The sequence below is a fragment of the Vanacampus margaritifer genome, chromosome 19 (genome assembly GCF_051991255.1).
Source record: "Vanacampus margaritifer isolate UIUO_Vmar chromosome 19, RoL_Vmar_1.0, whole genome shotgun sequence".
Classification (NCBI taxonomy): domain Eukaryota; kingdom Metazoa; phylum Chordata; class Actinopteri; order Syngnathiformes; family Syngnathidae; genus Vanacampus; species Vanacampus margaritifer.
In genome coordinates, this window is record NC_135450.1 from 7,757,654 (window position 1) to 7,771,780 (window position 14,127).

General features: G+C 36.5%; 1 protein-coding gene across 6 annotated transcripts in view; it reads right to left on the reverse strand.

Moving 5' to 3' along the window:
• Positions 1-14,127, reverse strand: part of utrn (utrophin) — a 160,033-nt gene that overhangs the window by 2,153 nt on the left and 143,753 nt on the right. For all 6 annotated transcript variants that reach the window (XM_077551971.1, XM_077551970.1, XM_077551973.1 and 3 more), the window contains 6 exons: positions 13,460-13,525; positions 4,967-5,128; positions 4,655-4,895; positions 1,821-1,896; positions 1,641-1,724; positions 104-129 (listed from right to left, as the gene is read on the reverse strand). In XM_077551971.1, coding sequence (XP_077408097.1) covers positions 104-129; positions 1,641-1,724; positions 1,821-1,896; positions 4,655-4,895; positions 4,967-5,128; positions 13,460-13,525 — 655 coding nt within the window. The remainder of the gene's footprint in view (positions 1-103; positions 130-1,640; positions 1,725-1,820; positions 1,897-4,654; positions 4,896-4,966; positions 5,129-13,459; positions 13,526-14,127) is intronic.

Consider the following 14,127-nt stretch of genomic DNA (forward strand, 5'->3'; position numbering starts at 1 on the left):
TATTGAATCAGTAAAAAAAATGTATTGTGTCCATTTGATTGATTGAATAGTAAGTCGTTATAGTAATTATGGTGGTAGGCCCATGTAGTGAAAAAGCTCGTACCTGTGGCCTGGACGAGAGGCTTGAGGCTGTGGGAAACAAAACAGAAACAATCAAGTCCAGTTTCTTTAACACCATTTATAGAAAACAAAAAATAAAACTTCAGAAATTCTGCGAAATGCCATTTTAGTGGCTATAACTCAAACTATATTTTTAACTCAGCTTTTTTATGCGAGCGATGTGTTTTTAGTGGTTGCAATCATCCATTAAGAGAGTTTAGAGGCTGATCATAAAGTTGCAGCGGCTTTTCCGACAGTTTAATTTAACTGAAGACGTATTATACGCTTAAACAGTGCAGCAAACGCATTTTCTTTTTTTGGCTAGCTACGCTCAAACCTTCTTTAACTTACGAGTTTAGAACTGCATTTATCTCAAAATATGTGACGCATTAGGGGTGAGCAAAATGTCACTCTAAATCTGTGTTGTCATAGATCAGGATTTATTATTATAGTTGCTTTTTCTTTCATTTGGACTTTTGTTATTTCAATTCAGTGAGTTTTTATTAGTTTTTGGAGCTGGTCTGTTATTTTGTCGAAAATGCTTAGTTTTAGTTTCCTTTTTTATTATTAGTTTTTGTTTTAATATATGAAGTGCAAGATATTTTTCAATTTGTTGAAAATGCTTTGCTTTACTTGCCTTAAAAAATAAAAAAAATTAAAAAAAGTATTAATTTTAATTTTAAATTAATATATGGAGTGCAAAATATTTTTCACTTTGTTGAAAATGCTTCGTTTTAGTTGCCTTTTTGTTAGTTTTAGTTTTGTAAATTAACATTTAGAGTGCAAGATATTTTTATTTTGTCGAAAATGCTTCGTTTTAGTTCCCTTTTTATTAGTTTTAGTATTAGTTTTAATATATGGAGTGCAATGTATTTTTTTATTTCGTTGAAAATGCTTCGTTTTAGTTGCCTTTTTATTAGTTTTAGTATTAGTTTTAATATATGGAGTACAATGTATTTTTTATTTAGTTGAAAATGCTTCGTTTTAGTTGCCTTTTTATTAGATTTAGTATTAGTTTTAATATATGGAGTGCAATGTATTTTTTATTTCGTTGAAAATGCTTCGTTTTCGTTTCATTTTTATTTGTTTTATTATTAGTTTTCGTTTTAATATATGGAGTGCAAGATATTTTTAATTTTGTCGAAAATGCTTTGTTTTAGTTGCCTTTTTATTAGTTTTGGTTTTAATATATGGAATGCAAGACATTTGTAATTTTGTCTAAAATGCTTCGTTTTAGTTGTCCTTATTACTAATTTTAGTATTAGTTTTAGTTTTAATATATGAGCGAGCACGATTTCTAAAAAGTGTAACAAAATGTAATTTTTCTGCCGTTTAAAAGCGAAAACGTGACTTCCACTTGCCAACTTTGGACAAGCCCGCCTAGTCGTTTGTCTCCTGCCCGTGAATCTCCAGTGTGAACTGTTAAACACGGACGGCAGGTGCTGACCAGCAGTCTTGCCGAGGATGATGGATCGACGCTACCACACATTAAGGGGAGGAAGAAGAGGAGGAGGAAAAGGAAGATTTTGGAGGAAACTTACGACTGCATGCAGGGAAGGAGTTGTTAATCTGCTCCATGACATCAGCCAGATCGGAGCTGCTGTTGTGAGGGTCCAGCAGCTCATCTAAACACACGCATTGAGTTAAGGTTCCATTTCAACTGGAGAGAAGAAAAGCGCTGCCTTTAGTGCTCTTAAATGTGTTGCTGCTGAGTGTTTCACCTGAGTTCTCTGTAAGTGGTTCTCCATCTTGCGCGGCAGGAGAAGAGAGTCCATTTACCCTCAAGTCCACCGCTGGCTGCGAGTGGAACACAACACAAAATGAAGACAAATTTAACTCTTGAGAGGCAATCAAACGGACCCTTGCGCCAGATCGCTAGGCCAAGTTCACTTTTGAAGGACCACTGAAAAGGGTCAAATTTGATCCTTAAATGGCAGACATCCATTGTTTTTGTGTGTGGGGGATTTGGAAACTTTGTTTGGTGGTTCTGCTAATGACAAACATGCTAACGAATATCAGGGTGGAAGGAAAAGTGGCTTTGGGTCATGTCTCAACTATTATTTATTTATTTTTTTTACAAAACATATGGAGTATTGTGAAGTGCAACTTAAAAGAAAATGGTCACTAAATACAAATGACTGACCTTCCTTCTTCTGTATGGATGCACAGAAATACCAAATTTAAACATAAAAACAAATAATAAAAAACATACAAAGACAAAAACTAAGGACATATTTGCTGCAATTATTTCTACTTTAAGTTGGATTTATAAGCCTATGATGTAGTTTCACTAAGTTTCTTCTTTTTTTTTTTGCATTTGTATGTTATTTTGTTAGCGAAAATGTTTCTTTCATTTTTAGTTTTAGTTATTTTGCTAGTTTTCGTTAACTATAATAACCCTGTTGTGGCACTAATATTTGTTTTTCCACGTAGAGGATAAACAGTATATGACAGAATACTGTCACAGTTGTCAACATGTTGCTAAACCATTTGCGTTGGAGAGATGCTAGTTAGCATTAGCATTAAGCTAGCAGGGGGTTCCGTGAGTCAGCAGTTTGTTTTGGATACATAGTGTCTTTCTTTTTGTCTTATGTTCAGTTTGACAGTAAACTTGAAGGAGTGACATTCACGCTTAGCCTTAACACTTTTTTTCTTTTTCTTTTTTACAAGTCACATCACACTGTCATTTAAATTTGTTAGCAATCAGACAAAATCTTTAGAACTAGTAGAAATGGTCAAAATGACCCTAAATTGGCTTCCTGATACCAAAATGGCAGATCTCCAGCTTTTAGCGGCTCCACTCATGAAAGATAGGACCTCTGAATTTTGTTTCCTGCGGGAAGCTATCCTTCGAATAAAAATGGTGCCATTTGAACACATACAGTACATAAGCAACGGTAATATTCACTTTTTATGTGTCGCACTGTGCAAGTGTGTCTTCGGAATGACTGTGGACAGTTTTCTAGATAGCGCAATTTATAGCCGGTGACATTTAGAGAAGCATCCCAGACTCCCTTTAGCACTCAAAGCCAAATCAATGTTGCCAATATCCTCCCTTCTTCTTTTTTTTTTCATCCGCCGTTGCCCGCGGCGCTAACATGCTGAAAAAGTCCAACAACTGCTTGCTCGTCTCACATTAGCAACGGTCAAAGCTCACTCGGATTAGACCGCAGGATCGTAAAGCTAATAAATTACTCGCTGGAGAGGGTACTTTTGTATGAGCACAGGATAAAATTGGCCACATCATTAGGGATACTTTTGATTGACACTCACTCTGTTCCAGGAGGCTGTTCAGCCTTGAAATTGTTAGGATACAGTATTTAAATTAATTTTCCCCATAGGAAATCAAGGGACATACCAATAAACCCCTCAAGTAAATAAACATATTGTTCAATTAATACACTGACAGTGTCAATCGTGTGGGAGGGGAAAAACTAAGCCCCCCCCCCCCCAATGTGTTTCTCCCCCTCACCGATTACAGATCTGGATCTGTGGAACATTTCCCCCACCATAAACGTACCGTTTAATGATTATAATTATTCTCATAAAAATCTGACTTTATGGTAATAAAATTATGAATTTTATATATTGAAAATTATCACAAATTATGTAAGATTGTGAGTATTTTATTCTTGTAAAATTGTGACTAAAAGTCAGTCAACGGTTTTATTGTATTACGACAATTTTTGTGAAATTGGGATTTTCTTGGAGTAGAAATATGATTTTTCCATCATAAAATACAGAATGCCTTTGATATTTTATTAAAATTACAACCACCACTCAGAAAATGCCGACTTTATTGTCGCACGATTGCGATTTTTCTATTGAAGAAATACGACATTATGAAAGATAACAATTTGCCTCAAAAACTGGGATTTTTTTCTTGTAAATTTTCAATTCTCGTAAAATTACAACCTTTCTTGAAAATAATATGACACTATACTCGGAAAAATTTGACTTCTTGTTCCTGAAGACAAAACTTTGCTCAAAAAATTCAACTTATCTTGGTTCGCTGACTACTGGTATTGTAAAATGTGAACTTTCTTCTAGTAGGATTAGTTTTGAATTTATTTATTTTTTGACATTTTCATATTTCATATTCATATTATTTTCGTAAAATTCGACATTTTCGTACAATTTTGACTTTTCTAAACAACAACAAAAAAACTTTATTCTCTGAAAATTGTGATTTATGACGTTTTTGAAATACATACAAAAAATATATAAAAATGTTTTTCCAATATGTCAGATTTTTACCTATGGCGGGCAGCTCTGACACGTGGCTCCCGTGATAAACAGAGCCCCCCGTTTATATTTATTATATTCTTGTAAAATTATTTTCCATAAAAAAAATATGACATACATTTTCTTCTTGAAAATTATGACTTTGTTCCCGTAAATTGAAAAAAAATAAAAATATTCTCTTAAAAGTGACACTTTTCTTACATATGGTGTCTAAATATTGCAGAATTTCCCCATTTGCGGACAGATGCTTCTGGAATCTGTCCCCCACGATAAATGGGGGTTCGCTGTACAGAGAATTGTGCGCGCTGACCTGGTGCAGAAGTTGCCTGAGGCGATGGAGCTGCGACTCCAGCTGCTTGTTGTGGTCCTCCAGGATGTGCATGCGGGCTTCCAGGCGGCCCTTGTGCTGCCGCAGCAGCTTCGCCTCGGCCAAGAGGTCGGCCTCGTCGGGGTGAGCTGCCGACGACGGGCCCTCCGTCTCCCACGGGCTTCCGGCGGGGGCCCCTCGCTGCCGCTGCTCCTTCAGCTGTTCGTACTCCCTCTGGAGGCTCCTGGAATTCACGTCTTCCCGTGTCACGGCTGCGAGCGGAGCCTCGAAAAGGCGGAGGATGGCGATCGTTACCTTTGCTCTTCCTCCAGGCGATTGATGACCCGCTCTAGCTCGCCTCGCTCCTCCCTCTCCACGGCCTGGAGGATCTGCGCGGGGCTTTGAGGCTGACTGCGGGGCGAGCCCTCGCCTCCCAGCGTCTGGCAGTACTGAAGGATCAGCGTGTGTTCGTCATCCCTGAGCAAAAACACACGCGGAAATTCAATTTTGTATCACCTGTCGGCTCAGGTAAGTTTTATAGCAATTCTAACAAAGTTTGCTGTTGAATGACCCCTGGAAAAGGTCACATTGACCCGAAAATGGCCACTTCAAAACAAAATGGATACTATTTTTTTTTTCTACATTGGGTTCTTGAAATCTTTTGGGGCTCTACTAATGCATAACTACATTTTTAATGGATGAAGGAAACTGAATTTTCCAAATATTCCACAAAGGGCTACCTGTGCACTCTAAAAAGAGAATTGTTGAACCAATTAAAATTACAAATTGAATTGTTGACCACTTTAAAAACAAACAAAAAAACGCTTTATTGGTAACACACAAGGAATTCAGTTAATCTAAAGTCAATAATTAGATCATTAAACTTAATATATTCCCTTGAATTAAATTAATCCAAAATTAATCCAAAGTGAACATATTAAGTTTATTGAACTCATAATTAATTAAACTTAATATATTCACTTTGAATTAACTTCAATTAATTCAATCGTGTTTTACCAATTGAAGCAACTTTTTTTTTAAAAGTTAGTCAACAATTCAATTTGTATTCTTAAAATGGTTCAACAATTCTCTTTTTAGAGTGTGGAAAAACATGGAATTTCATATTTTGGGAAAAATCATGAAACACATGGCTATGCCAAAAGCTAAAATCCTAAAATGGCCGCTTCAGATTCTAGTCATGATAAAAGAGCCTACATAATTTCATCTCATAAAAAAAAAAAATCCCAAAATTCTTAGGGATGCTACTTTGTGGAAGAGAAACTTTAGAATCAGGTTTTTTTTTTACATCTTTACTGAGTTTCCAAATGTAGCCGGTGATAACATAAATGGACTTTTTGGGGGTTGAGGAAATTCCATCCAAGTGTGTAACCCTACAAATGTATTAATAAAATAAATAGCACTTTCACCATGTTACATGAAGCTATTTTGGCACAGCTTTGCTTTAAGCTCCGCAAACCCTGCATAAACAGCAGCACATTTATCTAGTTGATAAAGTGGAATGAAGGGGATTTAGAGCAGGTGCAACAGGGCAGATGTGAGGATTAAAATGGAGCTGGAAAGAAATACATGCCGTTTTTTTTGTGTATATGTGATTTGGGGCCATATCTGATCTGACTGGAGTGTTGCCATGTTTTTTTCTTCTTCCCAGATTGACAATCAAACCATGAGCATTAAAATATATCAGGTTTTAACGGCACATCACACAAAAGGTTAATACCAATGTATTCAAAGCATTGAAGTTCATCCTGCCACAAGCCTGGCTAGGATCGTGTATTAGGATAGATAATCCAATTGACCAAACTTCTCTTCTCACTACAGAGTCAAACTGCATTTGCATTGCATTAAGTGTGCAATAGAGAAGAGAGATAGTATATCTCTGCCGGGGGGGGGGGTAATGCTGCTGTTGCACCATCTTCATCGATGATCTCCGGCGGGTAGTTAAGTGTTGACTTGTGCAGTAAATGTAGCGCATATGCTTATCAGGACCGTGCAGGATTCAAAACCATCGTATAAAATAATCTCATGTACTAAAGAGCAATAAAAGACAAAATGCAGTCGAGATCACTGTTTGTTGTTTGTGCACTTTTGGTGTGTCATCCGCCCACATATAGCTCATTCTCGTCATCGTTGCAGTTAAACTATGCAAGGGTTGAGGCTATTGCCTCCTCTTTTGCTGGCTGATGCGTCTGTTCAGACTCCACAGGGATGTAACAACATAAAAAGAATAAGCTTCTTTTGTTTTGTTTTGTTTTGTTTTAATCGCTCTTTGCATTAAGAGACCAATTTAAAGCACCGTTTCCTTTTAGGGAGGAGATTTGTGGTAACCTTTTCATGCCTTTTCCAAAGTAAAAGCAAACTTCAACTAGTTTGCTGTGTGAAATAGACCAGAATTACATCAGCTCAAGTCAATAACAGGAATGGTGCTAATGCAAAGCTAAGTTAGCTAACAACAATACAATGAACCTCCGCTATCATGCGGTTCATCATTCAGTGTCGTACTGTACCATGTTTAGCTGTTTTATATATATTACTTACAGAGCAGAGAGAATATATGTGCCTGTGAATATTATTGTGTGCGTTGCTGTTGTTGCTCTTTGTGTGTTAAAGTAGCTACCGTAGCATCTGCGCTAATTTTGGCTAGCAAAATTTGGCTTGTTCCTGATGACAACACTTGGCTCATAAAAATTTAATTTTTCTTGAAAATGCCAGTAATAAACGAGGTTCGCTATATGACTATTGGAACTTACTAGAAGAAACTTACTAGAAGAAACTTTCTTCTAGTAAGATTACAATTGTACTATTGAAAAAAAAATCTTTGATATTTTCATATTTAACAAATATGATTATTTTTGGTAAAATATGACATTCTGGTATGATTTTCACTTAAAAAAAACTCTCTAAAAATTGTGACGTATGACCTTTTTGAAATGTACAAAAATGTCAGATTTTTACCTTTTGCCGTTAGGTCTGGTACGTGGCTTCCATGATAAACAGAGCCCCCTGTTTTTTTTTTTTTTATAACATTCTTGTATTCTTGTAAAATACCACATTTTGCTGTTTTATATACATTACTTACAGAGCAGAGAGAATATATGTGCCTGTGAATATTATTGTATACTCTGTGTGCGTGTGTTGGTGCTCTTTGTGTGTTAAAGTAGCTACCTTAGCATCTATGCTAATTTTGGCTAGCAGACCTTTGTTGGACAAAATATAACGGTTTGGTTGAACATTTTGATGTTTAAATGTACAATGTGTAATTTTCTTTTTGCTTCATGTCAGTTTTACAGTAAACCTCAACCTGGAGTGATAAATAAACATCTTAAAACAAGCACTTTTCATATTTACAGTAAACGCAACTCGGAAAAATAAATACTTTAAAGCAAGCACTGTTTAGAGAAAACTGCATGCGCGAGAGCAGGAGAACATTTGTATTTAAAAGTGTGTTTTAATAACGTTGAAAGTGGGTGAAAAGTTTACAATTATTTTATAAAATGCTTATGCATTTTTATATTTTGCAGACCTATCACGGGTGAATCTGGAACATACCCATCACTGAAGACAGACATCCCCATTTTGGTTTTTGACTGTTCCATTTTACCCAACAAACCCAAAGACCTTTACACACAAAAACAGAAGAAAAAAATTCAGCACGGCATGAAGGTTGAACTCTCATTTCGTGGGGGGGAACACTGTAGATGTCTTTCATCTAACTTTCCCCACAATGCATTGGGTGAAAGAAAATGTGGGGGTGGGTGAGCATAGGATATGGGCACGGGGACTTTTTATGCAGTATTCTAGGCATGAAGGCGGGTTTAAATGACGACAAAGCGAGCAGCTGAGAAAGAAATAATGAGACGTGAAGAGGGAGGATACAAGAAAAGCAGAAAAAAAGGAAAATATTTGAGCTCTAGCTGAGAAAGAAATAATGAGACGTGAAGAGGGAGGATACAAGAAAAGCAGAAAAAAAGGAAAATATTTGAGCTCTAGCATAAAAAGAACAATTCAACAAAATAACAAAATAGGTCTTTTGAAGGCTACGATTTCAAAGTCGCCTTGCGATCAATGTTGCTGTCACTGTGTTTGTGCTGTCAGATCTACTCAGGGGTATTAAGTGGGACACCTTCAGTCCTTCAGGCTACTACAGACACGGAATACTCATTTAAAAGAGAATTACATGTCATAATAAAAGCAAATTACTGTCGAGCATTTGGACAAGTATTGAAGAATTGCTGAAATACAATATAAATAAATTTAGTATACAGTGGACTCAGATGTGCTCAGATTTAGACTATATTCTTATAAAAAAAAATCTTTGCTACCATAAAACATGTTTTTTTCATGTTTAATAATTTATAATAAGTATCTCTAAATGTGCCAACTAAATTAATATTGAATACTAATATAATTTTATTTTTTTTAAAAAGCAAACTTCACACACAACTGCTCGAGCCAAATGAAAAATGAACATTCATATTACTGGACTTTCAATGGGGATGAGTGAAGGCGGTATTCTCTGCATTGACAGGTATTGCTTCCCTTTTGCACGACAAGCATGGAAGGGAATTCAAAGTGGGATGATATTAAAAAAGCAATAAAAAAACAACAACACAGTGATGGATATTAAAAAGCAGGGGTAAAAAAATAAAATTTAAATAAAAATAAAAATAAAAACAGCGGCGGGGACTCATGGCCGACTTCCTAAGTAAGGATTCTCTTTTGGACATCTGTAACGCGCATACACATTATTAGGGTGCGTGGCTGGCAGCCAGTTCGGATCAGCGGGTTGCGAGCGAGCCACAAGCCACAACCCAACATGCACGTAATTAAGGCCTGCACTGTGTTCATTCATGTTATCCCGATTATTGTGATTTTTTTTGCGGGGAAAACAATCAAGAGTGACGGACTTTGGAGTTCATTCAGCATGAGTCGCCAAACTCCACTATAAGAACTTATGGACTTTTGTTAACATTTGGCAAAATTTTGACATTTATTTAGCTACATACGCCTACTTTTCAAAAATAAAGCTTCCTTTGGGATAGTCTGCTGGCATGGCCGTTTTAGAGTGCCTCATTGTTGGCTGTGAGTGTGCGCAAGGCACAAATAAGACAGAAAAGGCAGGAGTGGGAATTTAAAATTAAAAAAGACAGTCTGCTGGCATGGCCGTTTTAGAGTGCCTCATTGTTGGCTGTGAGTGTGCGCAAGGCACAAATAAGACAGAAAAGGCAGGAGTGGGAATTTAAAATTAAAAAAGACAGTCTGCTGGCATGGCCGTTTTAGAGTGCCTCATTGTTGGCTGTGAGTGTGCGCAAGGCACAAATAAGACAGAAAAGGCAGGAGTGGGAATTAAAAACAAAAAAAGACAGTCTGATGGCATGGCCGTTTTAGAGTGCCTCATTGTTGGCTGTGAGTGTGCGCAAGGCACAAATAAGACAGAAAAGCCAGGAGTGGGAATAAAAAAAAAAAAAAAGGACAACAGTCTGCATATGGAAAGGGACGTGTGGCTGGCTTGGCTGCTTTAGAGCGCCTCGTTGTCTACCATGAGTGCATGCATGTCACAGAGAGAAGGAGGAAGAGTAACGTGGGAAAAACTAACGTCCAATGTGACAGCCAGAGCGTGGACAGGGGCTTTTGCACTACTTTAGAGCGCCTCGTTGTCATGGCGTGGAAAAGCCAACAGCTTGATTTTTTTACAATTTTGAAGCCTTATTAGAAGACATTTATTTCAACTTTACAGGGACTTTAAGCACACACACAAACACCAAAGGTCAAAATCCAATTCTTCTACGGAGCAACTTTGCACTTGAACTTTTTAAATGAACAATTAACAGAAACATCGTTAAGCAACACAATAAAGTGTGCTGATGTACACACACAAACACGCACTCACAGACATAAAAGCCAATTATCCTCACATAAAACCACTCGCACAAAGCCAGCAAAATCAGAGAGGAAGGGCGAATTAGAAGGCGTTAATTAGTTGTACTTTCCAGATGCAACGCACAAAATATGATGCACGCTGCCGTTTTGTTCACTACTTTTCAAAATGCGATATGGGATACATTAATTGAGGGCTCTACTGTATATAGGGGAGAACATATGCTCACTACAGCACTACAAAATGGCCCAGTGACTATATAGGGCCCCATATAGTGAATAGGGAGTGATTCCGTTCAAATTGCAGTCCAGTGGGTGTTTTTTGTTCAGCCTTCGTCGTCATCATCTTCCTCACCTCCTTCCCGCGCATTTGTGTATGGGCGTCAGGTTTGTATGAAGAAGACACAAAGACAAAAAGGAGCTGAGTGGGAGTGGGCATAATGTGTTTGTCACACATTTTAATCCATCTTCCTCGGCAACTCTTTTGTTTTTATCCCACTCTATTATTTCATTTTTCAGCTGTGGGGGACTTTGACGCTCGCGCTGATCAAAGCGTTTAAGGTCACGCGAAGTGGCATCAAGGGTGCGCTCGCCACAGCATGGAAGCCATGCAACATGGATGGTGATGATGATGATGATGAAGATGACGTCCTACTTAGCTCCTCGAAGGGCTTGGCTGGCTGACTTCACGCTGTGCAACTCTTCTACTGCTTCAACATTTTTTTATTATTTCTATCCTAATGCAATTCCCTTAACCATTTGCACAAGCATTTTTTGTTCTTTGAATCATATTTTAAAAATATTAATAAAATACAACATATTTGAAACTATAAAAAAAGTCAAATAAAATGGAAATTTAGGAATAGAAGAAAGGAAAAAGATAAATAGGCAACAAAAATAAAGTAAAATAAACAATTAAAATAAGATAAATACAAAATCTAAATCGAACTAAAAAAATGGATGATTGTAAAAAATGAAATGAAATACAAAATATCCAAAACAAAATGTTTGCAAATAAAAAACTTATTAAAAAGTGATAAAAATTTAAATAAACTAAAAATGACCCCCAAAAAATGATTCGACAAAATAAAATAAAATGACTAAAAAAAATCCATAAAATATATTCAAAAGTTAAAAATGATCATGTAAAAAATGATTAGAAAAAATAAAACAGACTACAAATGAAATAAACTATAAACAATAAAATATAATACTAAATGTATACAATTAAACACCACCTTTTTTTTTTACTAAAAATAATAAATTACCAACTACTAAAAATCAAAGAATCTCAAAAATATGCAGTCAAATGAAATAAAATAAATTATAAAATGAACAAAAATGACGAAAAACAAGGAGATAAAATTAATCAAAATTCTGCAAAATACATTTACTCAAAATCATATAAAAAGACACAATAAAAAATAAAAATCAATTTACATATATTTTTAAAAAATGACAAAGTAAAAAAAAAAAAAAATACTAAAAACTAATCACGTTTAACAATCATAAAACCTAAAATGAAAAATGAAACATGAGAGGTTTAATTAGCTAAAAAAATACCCCGCAGACCCTCAAATTCTAAAATCTGATGTCAGACAAAAATTCACAAGAATCTTTAACAATCACTCTCAAGTACACTTCTACAATAGCAACATCACATTTCATGAGATCAAATACATGAACTGTATGTAAATCGTTCCATTATTAAGATATGTTGCCTTGATTGACACTCGAATCGGGTTTCATGTCTTCATTATAAAATGAATGAATATACAGCTGTAAGGGCAGCCGCATGGCTCAGACGGGAACGCCGCTGACTTTTCACCCAACACTGAGAGGTGTTAATCATTGTAATCACGTGCACGTTCACTCGTGTCCCTGGGTTCAAGCGTCTTTAATTTCCTCCAGTTTGGTGATAGGACTAATACACACTGGGCTGGCTGACGGGCGCACATATACGCACACAAAATGGAGTTCAGCACTTTTCAGCACAGTTTTACATCTCTCTCCCGCTCTCTCTCACTACGTCTGATCAAGATAAAGCGCTGTTATCAGCGACGCTGAAACCAATCACTTGCTCGGCACCCCAATCTCTCCCAGCTGTCGCAAAGTCTCCAACAATTCCTGGAGAAACACTTTGATGGCTTTTCAGCTACAGTGCTACCTTGACTTACAAGTTTAATTTCTTCTGTGACTATGATCGTAACTTAAATTAATCACATTATCAAATCTTCTGTGTAGGGCTGGATTGGTTAATTGGCCGGCCAATTCAACTATAAATGTTTTTTTTTTTTTTTTTTTTGGGGGGGGAAATATGTTTTTTAATACTTTGTCCTTCAGTCCCAAAAACATATTTATACGTTTAAAAATATATATATATATATTTTATGCTAGAGCATACAGAAGGTTCTGATGCAGCTTCTGACCTGAAGCAATGGCAGTTATTACAAAAGATGATGAAAGAAGAGGCTCTTGTCTTTTGGTCTAAAACGGCCAGCAGGTGGCAGCAGAGTATAAGAGATCGACCAGGGCCATGTTGCAATAAGCCATTGTTTTCACCAGGAATGTGAAAAATGATGAAACTTGGCTATATTATAATGCTAATTGCTGCAAAACGGAAAAAGATAGAAATATACTTTTTATTCCTAATGAAAGAAGAGACTCTAATCTTTTTTTTGGTAGGTTGCATATTTTTATAGCAATATAACAATATTCTGTGGGCCTTGCAAAATCAATCAAAATCCAGTAATACCACCAGGAGTGAAGGGGGTTGCTTCAGTGAAAATGGCTGGGAGTGAATTAAATAAGCCGATATTATCTATTTTAAAATCAGCAAAAATCTGCCAATTTTAACAGATTTCAGATGGGCCAAATGTGAAAACATTAATATTCATAAAAAATGGGACTTACATGCTTCCCGTGGCCGAGCTGCTGTCTGTCGGCAACGATCCGTTGGACCTCTCCATCTGAGCCAACCTGAGACACAAACATCATCACTCAACATTTGCGCTGGGAAATGTCACACATTCATCAGAAGAAATAATGGAACCAGAACAGTGTGGTACTGAAGTAGATTTTTCCCGTATCCTCTACATTAGTCGACCATTTATTTTTCTGTATTTTCTATTCTTAGTCAAAATAGGCTGACTACTTTTTTCAACCTCCATGGATGACGGGACTCCATAAAAAAAAACAGAAAGGTAAAATAATGGGGAAAATCCTCCAGTGGCTAAAATATATCCAATCGGGTGGTCTTTTTGACACTGTGACAACGAGGCGCTCTAATGCAGCCACACTAGCTCAAACATTGATCAACATGGTTGCTGTCAAGTTAGACATTTAAGGGGGGGGAAAAAAACGAGTCTCACCACTCTACACTTCTGCATTTCTCCTTGTGATGTGCGCACACTCACAGCCAACAATGAGGCGCTCTAAAGTGGCCAGTACTACATAGTTCTGTCTTTGCACATTTTTAGCAAACATGTCTTTAGAAACAAATCTCTGAATGGACATTAAAGGTTATTAAAGTACAAAGAGTGAGAGTTTTTCCCCACCAATGATAGACGACCACATCCTTC